Raw genomic sequence first — 22,946 nt, forward strand, 5'->3', positions numbered from 1 at the left:
TATGCAACACTTGCAGAGTTTTCAAGGGCTTGGCTCTGCTTTAGCGAATCAGGGCCCTGGCTCTGTAAAGTACTCAACATGGTGCATCTTAGTACTTAGGAAAGTGCCAGCCCAACTTTTTAGTGGAATACAGGCAAGGCTTCCTTGGCAATGCCAAAGATAAGCAGATATAAAAGGCTTCAAAATGACAAAATGAGCGCCTTCTGGCTCTGCAGCAACTTCCTAAATAACATAAGAAAATGAAAAACAAACAAAAGGGGGGCGCATGATGGCAGACGTGTAGCGGGTTAGCTCCGCTGGTCCTCAGCCTGCAACAGCCTTCCATGCTCCTTCTACAGCCACTATAGCCATGGGAGAGCCCTCATTTGACTCAGGACACCAGAGTCCATACATGGGAAAAATCGGGAGGTGGAAATAACCCTTGCCACCTCCTCCAGAACAGAGGCCATCCATCCTCGATCACTTACATCCCTGGCCTCGAGTAGTTGCAGCAGCCCAGGCGAGTGCTCCAAACCAAACACTGAAATGGCGGGAGTGGACACACATCCCAACTCTGCAGTCAACTCCTCCAGTTTCCTACCCGACGGCTAACGTCCTAGAGCAAAAATTGCAGTAACTGCTTCACAATATTACCCGCACTATTTTCACTGGGAAAATTGCTCAGGAGAGAACAGTTGGGGGAACGCACTGATAATCCTGAAACAAAATTTGATGAACTGGTTCTATACATGCAAGTCCTGGAAGAAGACAACGCCATTTTAAAGCATACAGTTACCCAATTACAGCTCCAACAAGAATTGGAAACCGGGGAACACCACCAAAATATTTGTGTTCGTGGCATCCCTAAATCTGTTGTTGATCCTCAACTTAAACGCTATTTGCTTTCTCTGTTCAAAACTCTGGCTCCTAAAATTCCGGATATTGATTGGCATATGGATCGGGCCCATAGATCCACCTAGGGGCGCTAGGCCCAGAGTCGTTATCACTACTATGACAGTAAAGAGGCCCTGCTCAACTCCACCAGTAACAAAACATCTCTTGAATTCAAAGGGGACAAACTCCAGATCTTCAGCGAATTATACCCTCTCACTTTGCCCAACAGACGCACCCTGAGGCCAGTTACAGCTCACTTTAAACAGCACCGCATCACTTACCATTGGGGGTTTCCATTTAAACTCATTGTCTCCAAGGACAGTTCTCAAAGACAACTTAGATAACTACATGAAGCGGATGCTTTCTTCAAACAACTGGACCTCCCCCCTCTACCGGAAGACGCTTTACTGCAACCATCTGTCCACTCCAAGATCTGGATGCCAGCCAAGTCTAAGATGAAGAGGTTCCTTCAAGCTCTCCAATGGCCAAGTCTACCTGGATTGCCTGGTTTCCCTACTTGAGACTTCTCATAGTTAATTTTCCTGGTAATGGTTTTTTTGCCCCAATTCTCTGTTGATCTCCCCGGAGATACCCCTGCAATCCCATATGTATGTCTACAGTAGGGAGTTTTTACAAACATTCATACCCACTTTTCTCTACTTTGTAAAAGTCCTAATAATAGTCATTTCATGGCTAGCTGAGGCAGGCACCTGTCATCTGAAGGCAGCTGCTGTGTTCCACCTTTGTACATCAGGCTCCCAGCCCTGGTGTTCGAGTCATCTTCGATATTTCTCTTTTTTTACAGCCCTTGATCTTTCCGCATACAACTACAAATATGTTACCGTTAGGCCTGTTGTCTTATTTGAGTTCAGGTTATCTGCTCATGTTAATTTTCTTGTCTTATCAATGATATCCATATTGTATACTCAGGATGTGAAGCTAATATTCTTAATATTTTATAACGGCTCTAAGACTTATCATATAATGTTAAGGGACTTAATCAAAAAAAGGTGATTGGCTTTGAAGGAGTTCAGATCCTCAGGGGCAGATGTTAAATTTATACAAGAAACTCACTTTAAGAAGGATGGCACACTTAATTTTGTCTCAAGTTTCTGTCAATCTTACTCAGTCTTTGATCCCTCCGGGAAAGCCAGAGTAGCAATCTTAATCAAGAAAAACTTCTTCCTGAGGGTCTCCTTCTCTAAGGCTGACCCACATGGTCGTTATATTTTATTGGAATGTAGGTATGCAGGCACCCCGCTGGAACTTTTGAACTTGTATGACCCCAATTCTGGTAAACACATTTCTTTCTCAAACCCTGGACAAGCTATGTTAAGTCTTGACTCCGTACATGATAGTTGGAGGAGACTTTAATCTAGTTATGTCACTTTATAAAGATTGACAAATTTTGTTCTCCCCCACAATGAAGAGGTTCTGCTCTACTTCTACAGCTTTCCGCAAATTAAATCAGAGAGCATCGCCTCTGATGCTTGGAGGATTAAACACCCTCTCCACAGACAGTTTACGGTCTATTCTAATCCATATCACGCGTACTCTAGATTGGATCACGTTTTTGTTACTGCACCCATGATTTCCTCTCTAGTGTCTTTGGAGATGAATCTGATAACTTGGTCAGATCATGCTTCGTTACCATTAGATATTGTCCTTTCCAACACCACCCCCAGAGTATGTCATTGACACCTTGGAACAGGTTTGAGCAGAATTGTCTCGAGGTTTAGAAGCTTACTTCCACCTAAATGTATGAACCGCCCATAAAGCCGTCAGAGGCCTGTGTATTTCTATATTGGCGCCCTTTATTCTACCCCTCCTTCCCAGGTTAAACTGGATTCTTATGTATCCCCTACATTTCAGATGAGCAATGGTACACGCCAGGGATGCCCTCTTTCCCTTCTATTTATCATCTGCTTAGATCCCCTGGCAATGGCCATCAGATCCAACCATGATATACATGGAATACATACCCACAACCGTGGATTCAAACTTTCCCTATTCGCGGACTATATACTTTTAACCCTGACAAACCCCCATACCACTCTTCTGGTTCATCACCGTACTCTCCAACTATTTTGTGTCTTATCCGGATATTAGAGTAACACTTCCAAAACAGAAGCCCTACCACTTCATATCCCCTCTACCATTCTGTCCTCTCTCCAGTCAAATTATCCCTACCGCTGGTGCACCCACTCCCTCAGATACCTAGGTATTAATCTTACCTCCTCGTATCACTCCCTTTATGAAGCTAATTTCCCACCCATCTTTCAAACCATCACACAACTTTGAAAACTTGGGACCTATACAATATCTCCTTCCTGGGAAGGATCAATGTACTTAAAATGGCCATATTACCTAAACTATTGCACTTATTTGAAACACTCCCAGTACCTGTCCCCATGCCTATGCTTTGCTCTCTCCAGAAATATTTTCTTTAATTTATTTGGTATAACAAATCCCACTGAATTGCACACTCAGTCTTCTCTTCATTGCGATCTAAAGGGGGCACCAAACCTTATGGAGTACTATTTGGCTATACATCTCCGCTCTATTGTCTCTGGGTCTACCCAACACCCCCCCCCAATAAATGGTCTGAGATTGAATGGTTACAGGTACACCCAATACATCCCACTTTGGTCCATGACCCATCATAAGACCTCACTTCATAAACATCAATTGCTTGCACCAATACAATTTACTTTATTAATATGGGAGGTGTTGTGGATGTAAACTCTCTCTGTCCTCATCCTGTTCGCTCACCTTTGACTAACATTATATTTAACCCATGTCTCCCAGATAGTTTAACCCCCCGATGATATCAACCCCTGGGCTACAGCAAATCCATTTCAGTTAAGACACTTGGTAAACCCAGTGTCTCAGAAGCTTAAATCCTTGGCCGAGTTACAAACTGCTAAACATATACCTGCTCAACAACATTATGTATATCTGCAGATAAATTTTTTTCTCCCCTAAGATCCCTTCCTTAACTCTAGAGAAGCCTACCGTATTTTTCACTCCATAAGACGCACCTGACCATAAGACGCACCTAGGTTTTAGAGGCGAAAAACAAGAAAAAAAAATATTCTGAACCAATGGACTGCAGACACAGTGCAGGGGATGACCAGAGACTGCGGACACAGTGCAGGGGATGACCAGAGACTGCGGACACAGTGCAGGGGATGACCAGAGACTGCGGACACAGTGCAGGGGATGACCAGAGACTGCGGACACAGTGCAGGGGATGACCAGAGACTGCGGACACAGTGCAGGGGATGACCAGAGACTGCGGACACAGTGCAGGGGATGACCAGAGACTGCGGACACAGTGCAGGGGATGACCAGAGACTGCGGACACAGTGCAGGGGATGACCAGAGACTGCGGACACAGTGCAGGGGATGACCAGAGACTGCGGACACAGTGCAGGGGATGACCAGAGACTGCGGACACAGTGCAGGGGATGACCAGAGACTGCGGACACAGTGCAGGGGATGACCAGAGACTGCGGACACAGTGCAGGGGATGACCAGAGACTGCGGACACAGTGCAGGGGATGACCAGAGACTGCGGACACAGTGCAGGGGATGACCAGAGACTGCAGACAGTGCAGGGAATGACCAGAGACTGCAGACAGTGCAGGGAATGACCAGAGACTGCAGACAGTGCAGGGAATGACCAGAGACTGCAGATAGTGCAGGGAATGACCAGAGACTGCAGACAGTGCAGGGAATGACCAGAGACTGCTGACCTTTGGGGAGGGAGGGGGAGCGGGTACCTGAATTTGACAGGTACCCGCTCCCACTTCCGCAGAGTTATCCTTCCTTCCTTCTTCCCGGGCTGGCATCTGTGACAGCCGGGTGCCCACTGCGCATGCGCGAGAAGCGCTGCGCTTTGTGAATGGCCTGGTGCCTTCTGGGACCTGTCATGTGTCCCAGGAGACACCGGATCATTCGCAAAGCACAGCACATGCGCAGTGAGCACCCGGCTGTCACAGAAGCCAGCGCGGGAAGACTGTGCAGCGCTGGAGCGAGGAACAGGTAAGGCCATGCAGGAGAGAACAGCTGAGCGGCCGGCCCGGTATTCTAACATGGTGGCGGCAGAAATACCGGACCGGCCGCTTTATATTCGCTCCATAAGACGCACTGACATTTTCCCCCCTTTTTTGGGGGGGAAAAAAGTGTGTCTTATGGAGCGAAAAATACGGTATTTACTTTGAACACATCTGCACTTAAGGTCCTTACCAACGAAGCCTAATCTCCATTTATAAACTATTACAAGATATTTCCCCCTTGACTGTGGACCTACATCTCTATATGAGGAAATGGTCCCAAATCCTCCAGTGCCCTATCCCTCTGAACCACTGACGTAAGATTTGGGAGACCACCTCCAAATCTTCTAGATGTGTGGTATTTAAGGGAAATAATTAAATCTTAATGTTTTGATACAAAACCCCAGAGGTCCTTCATGTTCATTATCCAAATGTTTCTCCTGTCTGCTGGAGATGTGGTCAAGAGACTGGTTCTCTCTTCTACATTTTCTGGCTTTGCAAGCATATTTCACCTTTTTGGAGGGAAGTTCTAAATCTTTTACAACTCCTTTTAAAAGGTCTCCATTCCATTTGACCCTCTCCATTTGTATTTTCCTAGGCTTACCTTTTACAGAACTTTCCAAGCAACCCAAGAAATCTCATGTCTTAACAGCAGCCAGGAGAACCATACCCATGCACTGGTTACCCACTACGCCTCCCTCCCAGTTGGAATTAATAAAAATCATTGGTGAGGTTAGAAGAATGTAATAATTCACAGCCCTTCATAATAACCTTATTCCTCCATTTGAAGCGGTTTGTGAACCATAGGATCTTTCCACATTCCACTCACCCACTATCATATCCTGATTTAAACAGCTAACCTGTTGATATCCTATGACATTATATTTTGTTTACTTTATGAAGCTTGAGCATCATATAGTAATTAAATTTGGTACTTCACACTGTCATACAGGAGCCTTTGTTTTAATAGAGCTTTTTTACTTTCAATGCACTGCACAATGCCCACCCAGTACTTAAACATCGTTGGCACATGGAAGCAAACAATCTGCACCATTCAATCAAGTTAAAAAACGATTTGCAATTCATGGTTGATCCAATAAAAATATAGAACTAAAAAAGCAAAGTTCAGTGCACAGTGCATACAGTGTATGGAGAATATGCAATATTAGGGGGCCTCAAGACATAGCCAAGAAGTCACAAATGGCCATTTACAATGGGTATACTCTGATCTTTTTACCATTTAGGTCTATTTCACACCAACAATTATTTAAGCTGTCAGAAATAAAAAATAGGGCACTGGCCTGTGGTTCTGAAGGTTGCAAAGGTTAAAGTGATTGTAAAGGATATTAAAAAAGGAAAAAAAAAAAAAAAAAAAAAATCTCTTTACTTACCTGCTCTGTGCTCTCCAGGCTCCTCCTCCTTGTCCAGTGCCCCCACAGAAAGCCGCTTCCCATGGTGGCACTCGTGTGTGCTCTTTCCCGAGCCCTGCTGCTTCGTCCATTGACACAGAGCGGGACTCGGCCCCCGAACCCCCCCCATTACTGGAGATGATTGACAGGAGTGGAAGTCAATGGCTCCCCCGCTGCTATCAATTTGCCTGATAAGGAGGGAGATGGTGGTGAGAGCTGCTGCTATCATGTAAGTCGCTGGATCGGATCAGGCTCAGCTAAGAATAAGGAGGGGGCTGGGGGGATCCTGCAGCAGAGGTGTTTTTTTCTCCTTAATGCACAGAACCACTTTAAATATATAATAAACATACAATATATTTTATTTTACAATAGTCCTCAAGAGTATTAATCGTGAACATAGGGAAAATATACACAAAACTGTAAATTATTTAAAAAATGAGTAGAACCAAGTGCCCCATTACTGGTCCGACATTCTCCAGTGTGTGTTTCAGGTGATTGCTATCTAAGTTCCACAGGGTGCATCATTTTGCCTGTTCGTTCTTGTGGAACCTTTAGCTCCAAAAGAGAGCAACTAGGCTATTACTTGGTATTTTACTTTTTAAAAAAAGGAAATTGATTGTTTTGCACTGGAAATTTCCTGCATCACTCACGATGGCTATATAGAAATCTTTGGTGTACTCTGTTCTTTCCTTATAAAAAGCTAACTTCTAAAACAGCAGAGGATGCCCAACCAAAGTTATTAACCCCTTTACACCTAAGGGTAAAACAAATCTAAATGCCTAAGCACAATTTTGCAACGTTGACATGATTTAGTAAAACCGTACATATCATCACAAATACTTTGTACATCCAGGTGAATTATACCACGTTTTTTTCAGGACAAATTGGGCTTTCATTTGGTGGTAAATGGTAACGGCCATCTCCTGATTTTTTTTTTTTTTATTATCAAACTGGCCCAACATAGTAATAAAAAAAAAAAAAAAAAATCTTTTATTTAGCTGTGTGTTTCTTGTTACTACCATAACCTACCAAAGAACCACCAAAATAAATTTTCCATCTCTTGACGATTACGATACCATATATGTGTGTGTTATTTGTACCCGTAGTACAGCCATGAAACAAATATTGCACATTTTGTTTGTCTTTTTACCTAAAACACACTGACATTGACACTAATGACACCAATTTTTTTTTTTTTTTTAAATCCTGACCTTTAACCCTGACCTTGAACCAAACCCTAGCACTGAACTAGATCAAACCTTGATCTAGGTATTTTTTCTTTATTTTTTAATATTTATTTTTTTACAAGCTTTTTTTCTCTCAATGCCAGGAGTTAGAGAGATACAATGTATCTCTCTCCTCCATTCATAAAGAGAGAGAGAAAAAAAAAAAGTGTCCGGGCTGCACAGTGACTGATCACTGTGATAGCCAATCACTGGCTATCACAGCGATTATACGATCCGGAATCGGGAGTCCCGGGTCCCGATCGTTAGAATGCGACCCAGGGCTCTCAGTGACACAGCAGTCTTTGTGCTGGGAGCGCGCAGTGCGGCGCGCTCCCAGCACAAAGACAGGTATGCAAATATGCAGCCCCACGGAAAAAAGCCCAGTTCCGTGAGGCCTCATATTTGTGTGACGTCGGCATCAAGTGTTAAAGTTTGGTCGGCTTGGCTGGAGAGTCCTCATACAGCAGCCTAACTCCACTAATGCTCTTTGCCCTGCCCCATCCCCTTGTAAATGGTTCTGATTGACTGAATATCTGAGCCAATGATGAGCAAGAGAGCCTCAGCTCTCCTGCACATCGCTGGATCGACATCGGGCTCAGGCACATATTTAGGGGGGCTGTGGGAGGAGCTGCATGTAGAAAGTTTTTTTTCTTTCAATCTAACTGCATAAAATGAACAAAAAAAAAAAAAAAAAACCTTCTGCTTTTACAACCACTTTAAGAGAAGAAAGAAATGGACTTGATGTGAAGAGGAACCAGGGGAGGGGATGGATTATGTCCCCTGCCACTGCTTGGCAGCCCCTGTAAAAGTAAGAACAGGCATACATACACAAATATATAATGACCATTAGTCAGAGGAATATCCAAATGCAAATAAACACTTATTTATGAATGGCCCCTCTCACACAGGTCTTTTATTAACCTTAATTTAATTTTGTCATCCTTTATATTTTTCATTCAGGAGTATCTACGCTCCTGATCTTGCAAGATTCACCACATACTTCATTCACACCTCAGTTAGAGAAATGTAAATGTTAGATCTCGTTTACACTTCAAAATGTGTCATTGGACACCCTTTTTTTAAAGTATTCTAAAAGTCAATCAAAGCACATCACTAAATAAAATGGTAAGCTTACAGTCCTGTTCAAACACTGCGTTTTCTTTGCTTCAAAAATTATACCCCATGGTATTTTCTTGGTGCTTCAAATCATCTCCAAAGCCTCCATAGACGTCTGACAACTCTCGCTAAAAGCACCTGCAGCTTTTGAGGGGCTTTTATTCGAAGTTAACTTCGCTTTGTTTTGGAGGTATTACAGGTATGAGTTCTCATGAAACCAACAAGTGAACAGGAAAGACGTCATCAGCAGTCACTTCCAGGTCATGTACATATATTCCGGAAAAGTCGGGTGCAGACATCACATCTGGTGTGCAGTGTGGACCAGCTAAAAAAGGTGAGCGGAGTCTGGACTGGAACAACTAGCAGATGGCACATGTGGTGTGCAACATGGGAATGATATAGCCGAAGGTGAGAAGTGACCAGAGAGGGAACTGAGAAGCAGAAGATCAGCAGAGCTACCGGACCAGTTCAGGAGAAACTAGCAAATGTCACATGGTGAGCAGTGTAGGCGTAATACAGTGGGAGGTGAGCAGGGACCAGAGAAAGGAGGGATCAGCAGACCAGAAAATCAGCAGAGCTGGGGGACACTATTGACTGAGCGAATCGGCAGAGTTGGGGTTACTACTGAGTGGGGGGTCAGCAGAGCTGGGGGTCTACTGAGCAGGGGATCTGCTGAAAGAAGGTATTAATAAGCTGGAGGATCCGCTGAAAGGAAAGTACTAATGAGCTGGGAATCTGCTGAATGAGGGTACTTATGAGCTGAAGATCTGCTGAGTGGGGGTCAGGGTATTACTGGGCCCCTTTAAACAAATAGAAAATAAATACACGGCGCATTTGCCAAGTTTCTTTCAATCTTCAAAAAAAGTATCAAAATCACACCACAAAACATGTTGAAGTGGTAGGTGCTTTAATGCAAGCCAAAGTGCGTGTAAATGAGCCCTTAACTACCTGCCGACCGCAGATAGCCGAATGACGGTTGCACTGCGGCCGGCCAGTTCTGGGTGGACGTCATATGACGTCCTCCCAGAACGCGCTCTCCTGCGCGCCCCCGGGGGAGCGCCCCCGGGGGAGCGCACCCGGCGATCTCTGTGATCGCTGTGTCCTACGGACACAGCTGATCACGTGACGTGGTAAAAGGCCAATCACAGCGGCCTTTTACCACGTGATCAGCCGTGTCCAATGACACGCTGATCACCGGGAAATGCAAATGCCGGTTCTTGGCTGCACTTTCCTCACGCTGTCAGAGCGTGAGGAAAGTGCTGCCGAAAACCGGCAGTTGTCAGAGCGGGGATCGGCACCGATCATCAGGATCACTGATCATCAGTGCCCTGATGATCGGTGCCCAGCAGTGCCACACACAAGTTCCGCCCACCTGTGCCCAGCAATGCCGCCCACCTGTGCCCACCCACCTGTGCCCAGCAGTGCCACCCACCAGTGCCCACCCACCAGTGCCCACCAGTGCCCACCCACCAGTGCCCACCCACCAGTGCAGCCCAGCAGTGCTGCTAGTCAGTGCCACCAGTCAGTGCCCAGCGGTTGTGCCAGTCAGTGCCGCCAGTCAGTGCCCAGCAGTGATGTCAGTGCCACCTATCAGTGATGTCTATCAGTACCCATTATCAGTGTCACCTATCAGTGCCACCAATCAGTGCCGCATATCAGTGCCGCCTATCCGTGACACCTCATTAGTGCTGCCTATCAGTGCAGCCTATCCGTGCCACCTCATTAGTTCTGCCTATCAGTGCCGCCTATCAGTGCCCTTCAGTGCCGCCTATCAGTGCCCATCAGTGCTGCCTCATCAACGCACATCAGTGAAGGAGAAAAATTACCTGTTTGAAAAATTTTATAATAGAAACAAAGAAACTTTTTTTTTTTTTCAAATTTTTTTGCACTTTTTTTTGCTTATAGCACAAAAAGTAAAGTGCCCAGCAGCGATTAAATACCACCAAAAGAAAGCTCTATTTGTGAGAAAAAAATGACCGCGCAATTGTCATTCAAAGTGCGACAGCGCTGAAAGCTGAAAATTGGCCTGGTACATAAGGGGGTATAAGTGCCCGGTAGGCAAGTGGTTAATAAACCAGCTCTCCTGAGTGCTTTATATGCAGTAAAGGGTTGCAGTGTGTAAAGACAGGAAGCATCGTAGGTTAAGCGTACACGGAGGTCATGCATGGATGGCTGAAAGCATGAAACTGACCCTACAGTTTCCAGAAATTCGGTTGTGTTATTTGTAGCACAATCAGTGATCCATTTTCAGACTGCAAGTATGTTTCTCAAAATAAAGTATCAATAAACAATCTTAAAATGCAAAACTGTAAATCATATTACCTCATCACTTATCAGAACATGAATGCCTGTGGGGCCCTGTTTGTAAACCTGGTTAATCTGATGAGGAGAAATGTTAAACAGCTGGGCTATCTTCTCCGTTAATTCCAGAGATGTGAGCTCCTCCAGGTAAATGGCATGATACACTGTAGGGAAAGAAGGGACCTTACTACTGATACAAATGAGCAAAGTAAATAAGTCACCTCAAAATGAGAAAAAAATGTGCACAGAATACAAAAACTATTTTGTCTTAAAGCCCCATTGAAGTCTCAAAATATTTAATTTTTCTGGAGTTTGCAACCCGGCGTGTTATGATTTGTGACAGGTTTTTGCTAGGAAATGAATTCGAATAGCTTTTTCAGTGACATCACAATTTCCTGTGCTCACACAGGCAGAGCTCAGTAACAGCCATACCCCTTGCATAGACTTCATAAAGAGGAAAGGGGCATGCCTGACCATGTCATTTGTATTATAGAATGCACTAGATCTAACGGTTGTCTAACTGTAAAACAGAATTTTTGAAGTTCCTGTAAAAAAAAAAACATTTTCTGGAGGTGCACTACAGCACAATGGATTGGCTAATTCTTATACCAATGTGTTATGCTAAAGTTCCTTTTGATTTGATTGAACACTGGCAAACAAAGCTGAAACCCAGCCCTGCATACCCTCCCCTCCCCCACCCCACCCCTAACATGAAACTAACCCAGCAGTGATCAGACAGGGGAGCCGTGCATGTGTCCAGTATCAGAATTCCAGGAAACATTTTCCAGGTAAGAAAAAAATCCTAAAAACGTGTATATAAGTGAGCGCCTTCTAGATAGCAACAGCTGTACACCAAAGGCACCATATAAAACCTTCCAATACACAATAATATACAAAAAGGTGCAGCGCTAAAACACAAATAAATGAACGTGTATACACATGCACAAAATCATGCAAAGATATAAAGTGACACTGTGCATTCATATATATGCCACTATATTGTGGCTAATATAACGTGAGGAAAATTGCTATCTCCAAGGATAAGTCCAACGTGAAGATGTGAGCAAGATCTCAACCGATCTGTGGATTTCCAAACGACACAGACTGTGCACACGGTGAAACAATGAGGATACAGATTACGCACTAACCAGATGCGCAACCTTTATGCGCTTTTATATAATATAGAGACTTCCAATATCTCATCAGAGGTCTGGTCAGATCTGGTCAGGTCCCCTTCATTATCCCACGCCTTGCACTCAGCCTTCTCATTAGGTGATGACCACTCTGTAAATGTACCTGGCTCCCACAGGAGCTCAGAAGAAACAGAGGAGGCCAGTAGTGCAATATGTCTTAGGATGTTTTATTCCCACTCACAAACAGATACTCATTAGGTACAATGCAAGGAATAAAATGAAGTACTGACCCGATATAAAGTTGCCGCCGGGACCCCTCGTGGTGCCGGCGGTATTAGCGTCAAACAGCTGCAGCCTGACCCTGACGCATTTCGAGCGAATGCTCTTAGTCATAGGGTTTTGGATGGGACTCGCCCAGGCTACCTAATTCTTAAGTTCCATTGAGAACTTACATGCTTGCTTTACTTCGCGGTTTGTGAGTATCATTCTGTATTTCAATAAAATTTGTTTTACTGAGGTAATGCGCAAGGTTGGTGCACTTTGTTTTGTTTCACTTTGGATTACAGAGTCTGCCAGGAGCTGGACTATGCCTGAGTGTCAAGGGGCCAATTCAGTGAACGATAACCAGAATGCCCTCCATCTCCAGCTTATGGAGGAGTCAGAGAGAAACGTTTTAAACAAGGTGCAAAGGATACCACAGAGTCACAACAGGGCATCCACTGTGAAAGATGGAGGATCCCTGGTCCAGGCAACGAATGTTCAATTTATTGTTGAACCTCGAGGCCAGGAGTTCACTGTCCCCCACTTGCAACAGAGCTTGAAACACCTGTGGATGGAGAAACCATTCTCATGGTGCAGATGCAGATAACTGGATCTCAAAATATTTGGAATGTACACTGTTGACACAGCCAGAACAAAGTTCTACCCAGGACAGAATTAGAGCCGCTTCTTTAAACAGCCCAATTTCTGGTGCAACCTCCCCCATTTTTTATGTATACCACTGTCATGGCACTGTAAAACTGTACCCCTACTGGGAGATCCTGAAGATGGAAGGGACAAATGAAGAGTCCTTCATTTCAGAACAAGAATTGGCAGGCAAGCTTCCACCAAAGACCACAGCACCTGAACAGACATTAGGAATCCATCCAATATTTTCCAGACTAATATCCACCACTCTGGGACTATACGGGTCTGGTTGTTCACACATTTGGATATATCTATTGGAGTCTGTTTTTCCCACACTGCCAGAATGTTAAGTAGTAGAGGTCTGAAGTGGAACTGGGCATCCGGACTGCCATAAAGCCCAGTACCCTTTTACAGAAACAAAATTGAGCGATGAACCAAAGACGCCAGATACCTCATCCTGAACTGGAAGAGCAGGTGCTTTTATTAGGAAAGATAACTGTAAGATAGGTCTGTGTCCAGGACCAGGTGACCTAAGCAGTAGGAGGGATCCAACACACACTTTTGGAGGTTCAAGATCCAAATAACAATCAGAAGAGTTAGGCTCCATGTATACTGCAACTGATAATTCACATTTAGAAGCTTTTCTGCGTTTTTTTCAGCAGCCCCTGAACTCTCCCTAATGTTTGCCTATGTGTGCAAACTTACAGACTGTCATCAAAATCCTGAAAGAATGTTGGGATTGGGAGGGGTTAAGCCGGGCTTTGCTTTTTGCCAGTGTCCAATAACTTGGAGGTGAAGCATAATCCATTAGTCTAAGACATAGCCAATCCTGTGTCCTGCGGTGTACAATAAAGAAATCCAATTTAGCCATCCTGATTTAACAGAAAAGTGGATGAGCGGCTGTGAAAACAGAGCTTGTTAGTACGAAGTCTATCTTCCTGCATGTCTATTTTTGTGACTTTGGGTTTGAACCTCTAAGAGTACCTAAAGAGCCACTCGCTTTAAAAAGGACCAGCTTAACTTTATAGCACTCACCTCTACATGCATGCAGTTTTCATCTGCAAAGCTCCTTGGCTGTCTCAAATCTTTAGTTGACCACATTATAGTGATTTCCACTAGAAAAGTCTACCCTCTGGTCTATTCCCTGCTATGCCATGCCTCCTTAAAATATGCAAGAGAAGTGGCAAGAAAATGCCCAGATTCCTTGAAGTTTTATTAATAATAAAAAAAAAAAAAAATAAGTTTTAAAATATTTTACAATACAGTAATACCTCGGTTTACGAATCTAATTCGTTCTGCAGGACTTTTCGTATAGCGCAAAATTCGTAAACCAAAACGCTGTTTCCCATAGGAATGCATTGAAAACCAATTAATCCGAAGATCAGAAAAAAGCGCTACTAAAGTCATGCGGTATTTTAGTAGAGACAACCATGTGTTAATGTTTCAGCTGTCAGTGGGGTTCCCCACTGACAGCTGAATGTAAAAGAATTACCGGCAATTAAAAAAATAACTTAAACTGTGTGAGGTCACCCCTCCCATCCATACCAAGCCCTTTGGGTCTCGTACGGATTTTGAGGGAAACTCACGCCAAAATAAATTAAAAAAAAAAAAAAAATTCAGCTGTCACTTTCCCCCCAGCTAAAAGAAAGTTTTTTTAGTTTACTTCCAGGAGTTGAGAAACAATGTTTCCTTTTAGTTTCTTAAAAGAAACAAAGCTTCCGTTAACTCTGGGTAAAGTGATAGCTAATCCTGTGTGCTAGAATGAAGAAGAAAAAAAAAAAGCCAGCAATTGCATAAAAAAAAAAAAAAAATTGGCACCGGCATACACTTCATATTGCAAAAAAATTTTGTAAACTGAGGCATTATTTTCAATGGATTTTCATTCGTAAACCTGAAAATTACGTTAACCGAGGCATTTGTAAACTGAGGTATTACTATACTGTGTATAACGTCAGTTGTGTGAAGGATGCAGATGCACTTACACTAACACTCATCTTCAGTTCAAGCAAAATCCTGAAAAGTTTCAGATTTCTGAATTGTATTAAAGCCTTTTACGCTGTATTTTTGATACTGGTCCTTGAATCCCACATGCACAGTAAATATACTATAACATGGTAACTTTTGGGCATTTAGACATATGGCTCAATTCACAAAGCTAAAACAGGAAAAGGATCAGTATTTAAAAAAAAAAAAAAAAAACCACGAACATTTTTAGCTAAACCCTATGGAAAAGTGAAAATTATTCACTTGGCTAAAAAAAAGATCTCTATGTGTGTTGAAGCTTTTGGAACTGAACCTGTGAACTACAGAAATAAGTACCCTTACAAACATACCATAGAAAGCACCATTTCCTTGCTCTCCGTTTTCATGTTTTTGCTGCTGATGTTCACGCAGTTGTTGAGACTCCTGACAAACATAAATCGTAAGCCTCGGCCGTACCACCCTAGATGTTTTGGGGGAAAAAAAAAAAATAAATACATATATCAATAAGACACCTCAAGTGCTAAGTGCTTAGGATGCACTTTAAGGCTATAGCAGCTCTATCCAAAACACAACACCCAATTTAAGTTAAATTTACTCACCTCCCTTTCAGCGCATTGAAGAGCCGTATGCCATCAGCAGGCCCACAGATCTGGATAACATCATCTCTAGTTAGTTTTAATAAATCTGCACCTGAAATAAATGCACATGCTCCAGTTGCTTTAGCTTCATGACTGGTGTATCTACTGGTTGACAAATTACGTTGGCTGCAATTGCTGACCACCCAAAGTGTTAACTACCTGGCATTCATGCTCGTCCAATGGCTTCTATCCAGAAGTTGTCCATCCAGAAACAAGTGCAAATCTAGATCTATGAAATCATTTGCTGCATTCTGACCAAGGTATAAGTGATAGTCAATTTCATTATGACCAAGGTGACTCAACATACTGAAGACAGATAGCCAGGCCGTTAGCATTTTCAGCAGGTCAACAATACCAGCCCAAACAATTGTTTCAGTTTGCTATGAAATATATTTTATGTAACCCTATACAATTTCTAAAACAATCTCTGCACCTGACACTGCCATAAAAATTACAATAAATCTCAAAAATGGGATGTGGAAAAAACTAAAGCAAGACCCCTACACAGATTTAACCTACAAAATGAAAAGTATTCTAAACAAAAAAAAAATTTTTCTTTAAAAATTTAAAAAAATATAAAAAAACAAAAACAAATTTTATCACATAGATAAGCTAACTGACTGTAAAGGCTTCAATAAAAAAAATTGTTAAAAAGGGACATGATTAACTATAGACTAGGTTTCCACAGTTCTAACACTGTTCCTGTTTAGAGCTTTTTGCAATTCAATCTAAACATTGCCAGGGGAGTTAAACATGAAAATTGTGATTTGTGAGGTTGCACACAGAAATAACATATATATCTAATAGGAGAGAGCATTTCATAATTTAAGAAAACTTAAGCCATAGGTTGAACAAATAGGGCAAATACTGAATTATGTATACTTCTGAGTGAAAATGCTGGGCATACTGGGAGTTGACAGTCCACTAGTCTCATCAAGAAAAGAGATGAGGAGTGAACACTACTTAAATGGTGTTTGGTTTTTTTTTTTTTTAAGTTTACAGCTAGATTTCTACCAAAGAAATGCTACCATGTGAGGTATACTTGGTACTGGGCCTATATTTCTGAAACATAATGCAAGTATTGCCACTTGATCTAGACACAGCAACAAAGTTCCCAATATTTCTTAGCTATCACGGGCTAGATTTTGTACTTTTCATAGTATTTTACCAGATCAAGATTTGGTTCTGATTCCTCTAATCATTGCTATATTGTCTATCAATAAGAAAGAACTACTACCAAGACAGGTTAGAATTTCATTTCATACAGGTCTATTTAAGAAATACAGCTTCCAGCATCTCTTCTCTATTTATGTGTCTCATTTCCTATGGTGAAAAAACTAGCAAGACTTGCAGAACTATACATGCATGGCTGCTTGCAGCTTAAAGTAGAAGTCTGGACTAGAACGAAGCTTAAAACTGCCACCACCCATCTAACTCCTATACTAACTACCCTGTAGAAGAAAGATGCTTATAAGTTCCAATTCTCTGGATGCTCCGGTCACGTTATTGGCTCCCAGTGGCTAGCTTTAGGGGACAGGAGGGACAGCTAACAACGGATAATAATAATAAAAATATCCCATAGTAAGCCAAAAGTTGACGTCACCACCAAGGCAATCCATCTGTTTTCGGCACACTTTCCTCTCCCCTGAAGTCGGCCACTGGGAAGATCACATGACCAGACAGGAGTGCTCTGAGAACAGGTAAGCATAGGCATCTTCTTTCTACCGGGTAATTATAGGTGTTAGAAGGTGGGTGTGAGCTATTTTAAGCATAGTTGGTTCTAGCCCTGACTTCTACTTTAGGCCATATAAGATATTCCACTCATCATTATTCATCATGTACAATAGGACAGTATGAATATTTACTAGGTTTTGCAGTTCATATAGGATGATTCAGCATTATTAAAGAGATGCTGTTATTTGCTGTCTTACAGATGCATGTATAGAATTCGATTACCCCAATACTTAAATGTTTTGTTCTCTGTGCTTCCTGGGGTCAATCTCATAATTTCTGCCTCTTCTCCTTAACCTGCACAGCAAAAAAGCTTTTCTCTGGTGCTCTCTCATATCATTATTTATATAGCACTCTGTATTAGCCATTAAATTTTGTTACTATGGAGATTGCCCTGATTGGACTGTACCCAATTTCCATCCCCGCAGTACAGGAGAGAAGAGTAAAAATTTTCCTGTGTACCATACTACAGGAGGTCTGTATTTTGCTCTATACACCATGTTGGACAACCATAAAGAGGTGATATAAAAGTGGCCACAGACAGGCAATATTGTCCATCTATTTTGACAAATCTCGAATAGTTTTTTTTTCAAACAGCCAGGAAGCTAAATATTAACTATTTAATGACACACCACTATTACAATGCATTTAATGCCCAAGAGAATGTAAATTAGCCAGATTACTTGAGCTGTAACCCTGCCTCAACCTGTCTATTTCCGGGTGCTTTTTGAGTCAAAACTGCTTGCCAAGCACCCGCACAGGCCTGTAGTAAGAATAAACCCTATAAATACAAATGCTAAATAAATATGAATTCCTGTTTAACATAATTAAGCTGTGTAACTATGGAAACTTCAAACTATCTTATCTACTCTTCCCCTTTCCAGCTGCAATTCTGCAGAACAGAAAGCAGATATAAAAGTAATGCACTTTTCTCTATTTTGCTAATTGTCATCCTTTAAAAGCTCCTCCAGTGATCTCTCCCTGCCGTTTGACCTGCTGCTTTTCAGAAATGATCATAACTGGCTTGGGAATTCTTCAAATACCACTAGTAGCAGCAAGGGGAGGAGATTATTAGAGTGCGCAAAACAATGCACTTTCCAAAAAACAGATCTGGGCAAAGGTTTACTAAAAAACAAGAATAAAAGCATCTGTAGAAATTAAGTCACGATCAAATCTAAAATACTCTTTACTGTGGAATGACTAAGGAATCTGCAGAGAAAAAAAAAAAAAAAAAAAGAAATCTCTCTGTAACCGAATTTGTTAACACAAACTATATGGAGAAGAAACCCCCCCCCCCAAAATAACTAAACACTTCCTTTTATGCTCAGCATATCTCACTCAAGTGGGAGAGAAGTATACAATTGTGTTTGGTACTAAGGAGGGAGAGAAGGTAGGTTGCAGGTTGAGGGAATGTGAAATAGCATTGTATTAACACTTTTCCTTCTAGGGAGTTACCTGAGAAATTTGAGAATAGCCGCGAGAATGCAGCAAATCTATTTCTATGTAGCCACTGTTGTGCCTCCTGAGGGGTTGATGTAGGCAAGAGGTTCTACAAGAGAAATGCATAAAGAGAGCTCCACAAAACTCCATTCTGTACATTAGGTAACAAACCAGTGTCTCATGAGAAGGGCATTTCCTCTTCTAGAAGACTGTATGCACCCACGTAAGTGCGTGTGTACTGTCACAGACAGTCTGTGTGGCATGATTCCTTAAACAAGGGTAAGCAAACCAATCTTCCACGTCCCAACACAGTGCAAGTTCTAACTGTTTTTTCTTTTTCTCTTTTTTTTTTTTTTTTTTTTAAAGGAACTGTCAACTCCACATAAGACAATAGTATGTGCTTCTGATACATTGCGTAGACATACAATGTGCTATTCATATTGTTATACAATTTAGTTTTATTACTGGGGTATAGGATTATGATTGACACATCTTCCATTATTTAAATACAATTAAAATGCACCTATATGTAATATTAAAAAAAAATTCAATAAAATAGGCAGCAAAAACATACTTGGTAAAAATATATATATATCCAGTTCATTACCGCTACAAAGTCATCAAGCTCTACTGGCGTGCAGTTGGCCTCCAACTAGTTGGCTCTACTAATGTCCTATTTTTACTTGTGAGTAAGCTTTCCTTTTTGAGCTAAACTCAATTAATATTAAGGAGGGGCTGCCAGAAAAGCATAAGATGACCTTATTTAACAGATCCCAGTCAAAACAAATGTACCTGCTGCTTTTAGTGCAAGATTGTACTTTAAAGTGCAATAGCAGCTGTAACCTGAACAATGCTATTTTTAACATACTGAACACTAGATGCATGTACCATGTGTTAAAAGAAACACAGGAAAGATTAAAGGTGGGAACAATGATGGATAAAACACAACTACTTTGGGCACTTAGGTAATTTTTTTTATTTTTTAAATTTCCATCACCCCCCCCCCCCCCACCGTATACTTGATTTGAAGATACACCAATATTCACTTTGGGATTTCTGCCTCAGATTGCAGAGCCTTCACAAAGAAAGCCTTCACCAGCACCTCTTTATACTGCGCATGTGTGCTGTCATCTTATAAAATTACCCATGGGACAGCTGTCCACATGACAGCTTCCAGAGTACATCTTTCTTAATGGAATGAATGGGGCTCACGTGAGCATGCCTGGTGTGGTGCTGGGAATGAGTGCATAGCAAACATCACTGGACCAGGGCTGAAGGTAATGAGTTTGTTACCAAGTAGATTGCAGTCAGGGGGTGGGGGGAATTAAAAGGGCAATTTCACCAAAGGTGAAGAGGTCATTTAACCCCAGGTATTTGGGGATGAATGCAAAAAATTAAAACAGTGACGGAAAAAAAAACTGTTTTGGTAAAATTGGTCCTCTACCTTAAAATTCAAAACACATGATATATAGTAGGTATCTGCCAATTTTTGATTCAAAATCACCAGTAAAAAGGAATGTAGTATGGTAGTCTACTGTAAGATAAAGATTGACTGTTGCCCTAATGAGCATATGCTCAACTCACAAGGAATCCAATAACAAAAGTGAATTAGTTGTCAAATACAAAAAAGGAATATTCTTTTTAAAACAACCATAAGATTTTTATTTTAGTTGAAATACGGAGTATTTTTCCACAAAATTATGTTTGTTCTAAAGCTGAATCTAGACTTAAATGATACAATCATTTAAATATATATTGTCTAAGGCTTGAACGCTGAATTCCAGGAATTCAACCACTTTCTAAAAAGTGCAGGCACACTGACCTAAGTCCAACTAGGTGCATGACACCTCCTGGACTTTTCTCTATTTACATCTCACAACTTTATCACTGCTGAGAATACACTTGTGTTATGAGAAAAGAAAAGCACACCAAAGCTATGCTCACCCCTGCCCTCTGCTGCCCAATCACAGAAACCTTTGTCTTTTTTTGACTGTTTACATAATGCAAAGGTTTCTGAGATTTGAGGGGGGGGAATAGCAGCTGCTGCGACTCTACTGTTGAAGATGCTGAGACCAGAAGGTCCACTGTTACAACAATAGCTGTCTTCTGGAGTTCCTTTACACCTGTCAGTTGTACACAGAGATAAGTCCAGGAGGTGTAATGCACCTCTCAATGGACTTATTAGTATGCCTTCACTTTTTACAAAGGAGCTGAATTCCTAGAGTTCAACTTTAATGCACAAAAATCTCAAACATGCACTGTACTGGGGCACAACAAATGATATTGCTCACAGAGAAAATCTGCCACCCACCTGGGGTTATTGAATGGATGGACATGTACTCAAACCTATCTCTACACTGCAATTTTACTGCAACCTTTCGACTAGTTTTATTTTTGTTAGTCATAAGGACAACTTGATGAAAGATTGGATCACCATGGAACTGAACAGCTTAATTTCTACTGCATCACACCTTATAGATTGTGACTGTAATCCTGCAACCTGATGCTCACAAAAACGCTTAAACTTTACATGTGTAATCACTTGGACAACTTCACAAATGAAAAGAAAGTAAAAACAATATTGCTATGAGGAGAAAAAAAAAAAAAAGTATGGGAAATCTAAATATGCAATACAAGGGTCATGTCACCCAAAACAAAAAAGCTTGCCACAGCTACAACTTTCTCATATTATGTTGATTTACAGTCTGCTACAGCAAATGTCTCTATGGGTATAAATAAAACTGTAACATGTGGCTGATCCTCTGATTGCAATTCCATACAAAAGCACTAGTGCAAGATGGTCCTATTTAAAGTGAACCGGTCCCAGACTATGCACAGTAAACCATTTACATAATCAGAACAAGCCAAAAAAAAGCACTGTAAGGACTCACTGCAATCCCCGTATTCAGTTCCTCATGTGCGCGGTGTTTATTTAGCACTTTTTTTACTCTTCCCTACAAAAATCTATAATTAGTATGCAAACATTTTATTCTTGCATTATTGGTCTAATGCGTTTAGACATGTTTATACGTGTTTGTGTGAAAAAATGCATGCTGTTGTATTTTTTATTTTCCTAAGCATTGACCTGGCACAGTTATTAGAAAACAATTTTACTGTACAAGAGTTCAGCATGTGTTTAAGAACACACCCAAATGCATCTAGCGTTTAAAAAAAAAAAAAAAAAAAAAAGCCCTAATTCACCTCATTAGTTACTAAAAATGGTCTTTAAAATTCACAACAAAAGCACTGAAATCTTAAGTATTTTCTTATTACGTTCTATTACAATAGAATCTTGGCAGCCTAACAGCCCTGTAATGTAAACATAAAGCAGGTCCTTCTAGGCTGTTCGAAACCACTGACACCTGACTTTAGAGTCAATGTGAACTTTGATCTATCTAGCTGATTTTAATTCATAAAGATCCTCAGAGACTGTTTGTTTTAAAGCTCTTACACTGCTTGGTAAAGTTGTTGTAAAGGCAGAAGATCTTTTACCTTCATGCGTTCTATGCATAAAAGTAAAAAACCTTATGCATTCAGTGCCCTTCCCCCAGCCCACCCCTTATACTTTCCTTAGCCCGATCTCAATCTAGCGATGTGCACAAGAGCAGAGGTTCTCTTGGCTCTCTCTATCTTCATTGGCTCGCGCTGCGCAGCGGGAGCCAGGTGGTCAATCTCAGCCAGTGAGGGAGTGTGCGTGTGGTGTGTGTCTTATAGACATATGCATGGGTGCCACCAGAACAAGCAGCCAGGATAAGTCAGAAGCGCCGTCAGGGGACATAAGAGGACTGGGGATGCTGTGTGCAAAACCACTGAACACAGCAGGTAAGTATGGCATGTTCGATAGTAAGAAAAAAAAAAACTCTGCCTGTACAATACTTTAAAATGTAAGTGATTTATAGTCTATAATCTATGCACAGGTACACTTTAGGGACTACAAAAAAAGGGGGAAATGCATGGTGTAAAAACTTGTCACCTTGTTTTAAGAGTTTGCCAACTTATGTCTGGACAACTCTCACAGAACCACAATATTTATAATAGCTAAACATTTGAGGACATTTTATGTACATTGCAACATTTAAACGTTTTCTTTATCCTAATTTAACCTGAGCTCAAACGTTGACCAGTGAAAAGA

At 41.6% G+C, this 22,946-nt stretch overlaps 1 protein-coding gene across 2 annotated transcripts in view; it reads right to left on the minus strand.

The window, feature by feature from the left end:
• The window catches only part of TFCP2 (transcription factor CP2), a 137,929-nt gene that overhangs the window by 37,636 nt on the left and 77,347 nt on the right, over positions 1 to 22,946 (minus strand). Inside the window, exons 10-14 of one of the 2 annotated variants that reach the window (XM_089692892.1) lie at positions 21,706 to 21,768; positions 18,830 to 18,923; positions 15,605 to 15,695; positions 15,356 to 15,465; positions 11,005 to 11,147 (exon numbers count right to left, since the gene is read on the minus strand). In XM_089692892.1, coding sequence (XP_089549018.1) covers positions 11,005 to 11,147; positions 15,356 to 15,465; positions 15,605 to 15,695; positions 18,830 to 18,923; positions 21,706 to 21,768 — 501 coding nt within the window. The remainder of the gene's footprint in view (positions 1 to 11,004; positions 11,148 to 15,355; positions 15,466 to 15,604; positions 15,696 to 18,829; positions 18,924 to 21,705; positions 21,769 to 22,946) is intronic. The other variant, XM_089692902.1, reaches the window with a different exon arrangement.

This window comes from Staurois parvus, unplaced genomic scaffold, assembly GCF_062004578.1.
Source record: "Staurois parvus isolate SC_StPar_1 unplaced genomic scaffold, SC_StPar_1.0 ptg000023l, whole genome shotgun sequence".
In the NCBI taxonomy this organism is placed as follows: Eukaryota; Metazoa; Chordata; class Amphibia; order Anura; family Ranidae; genus Staurois; species Staurois parvus.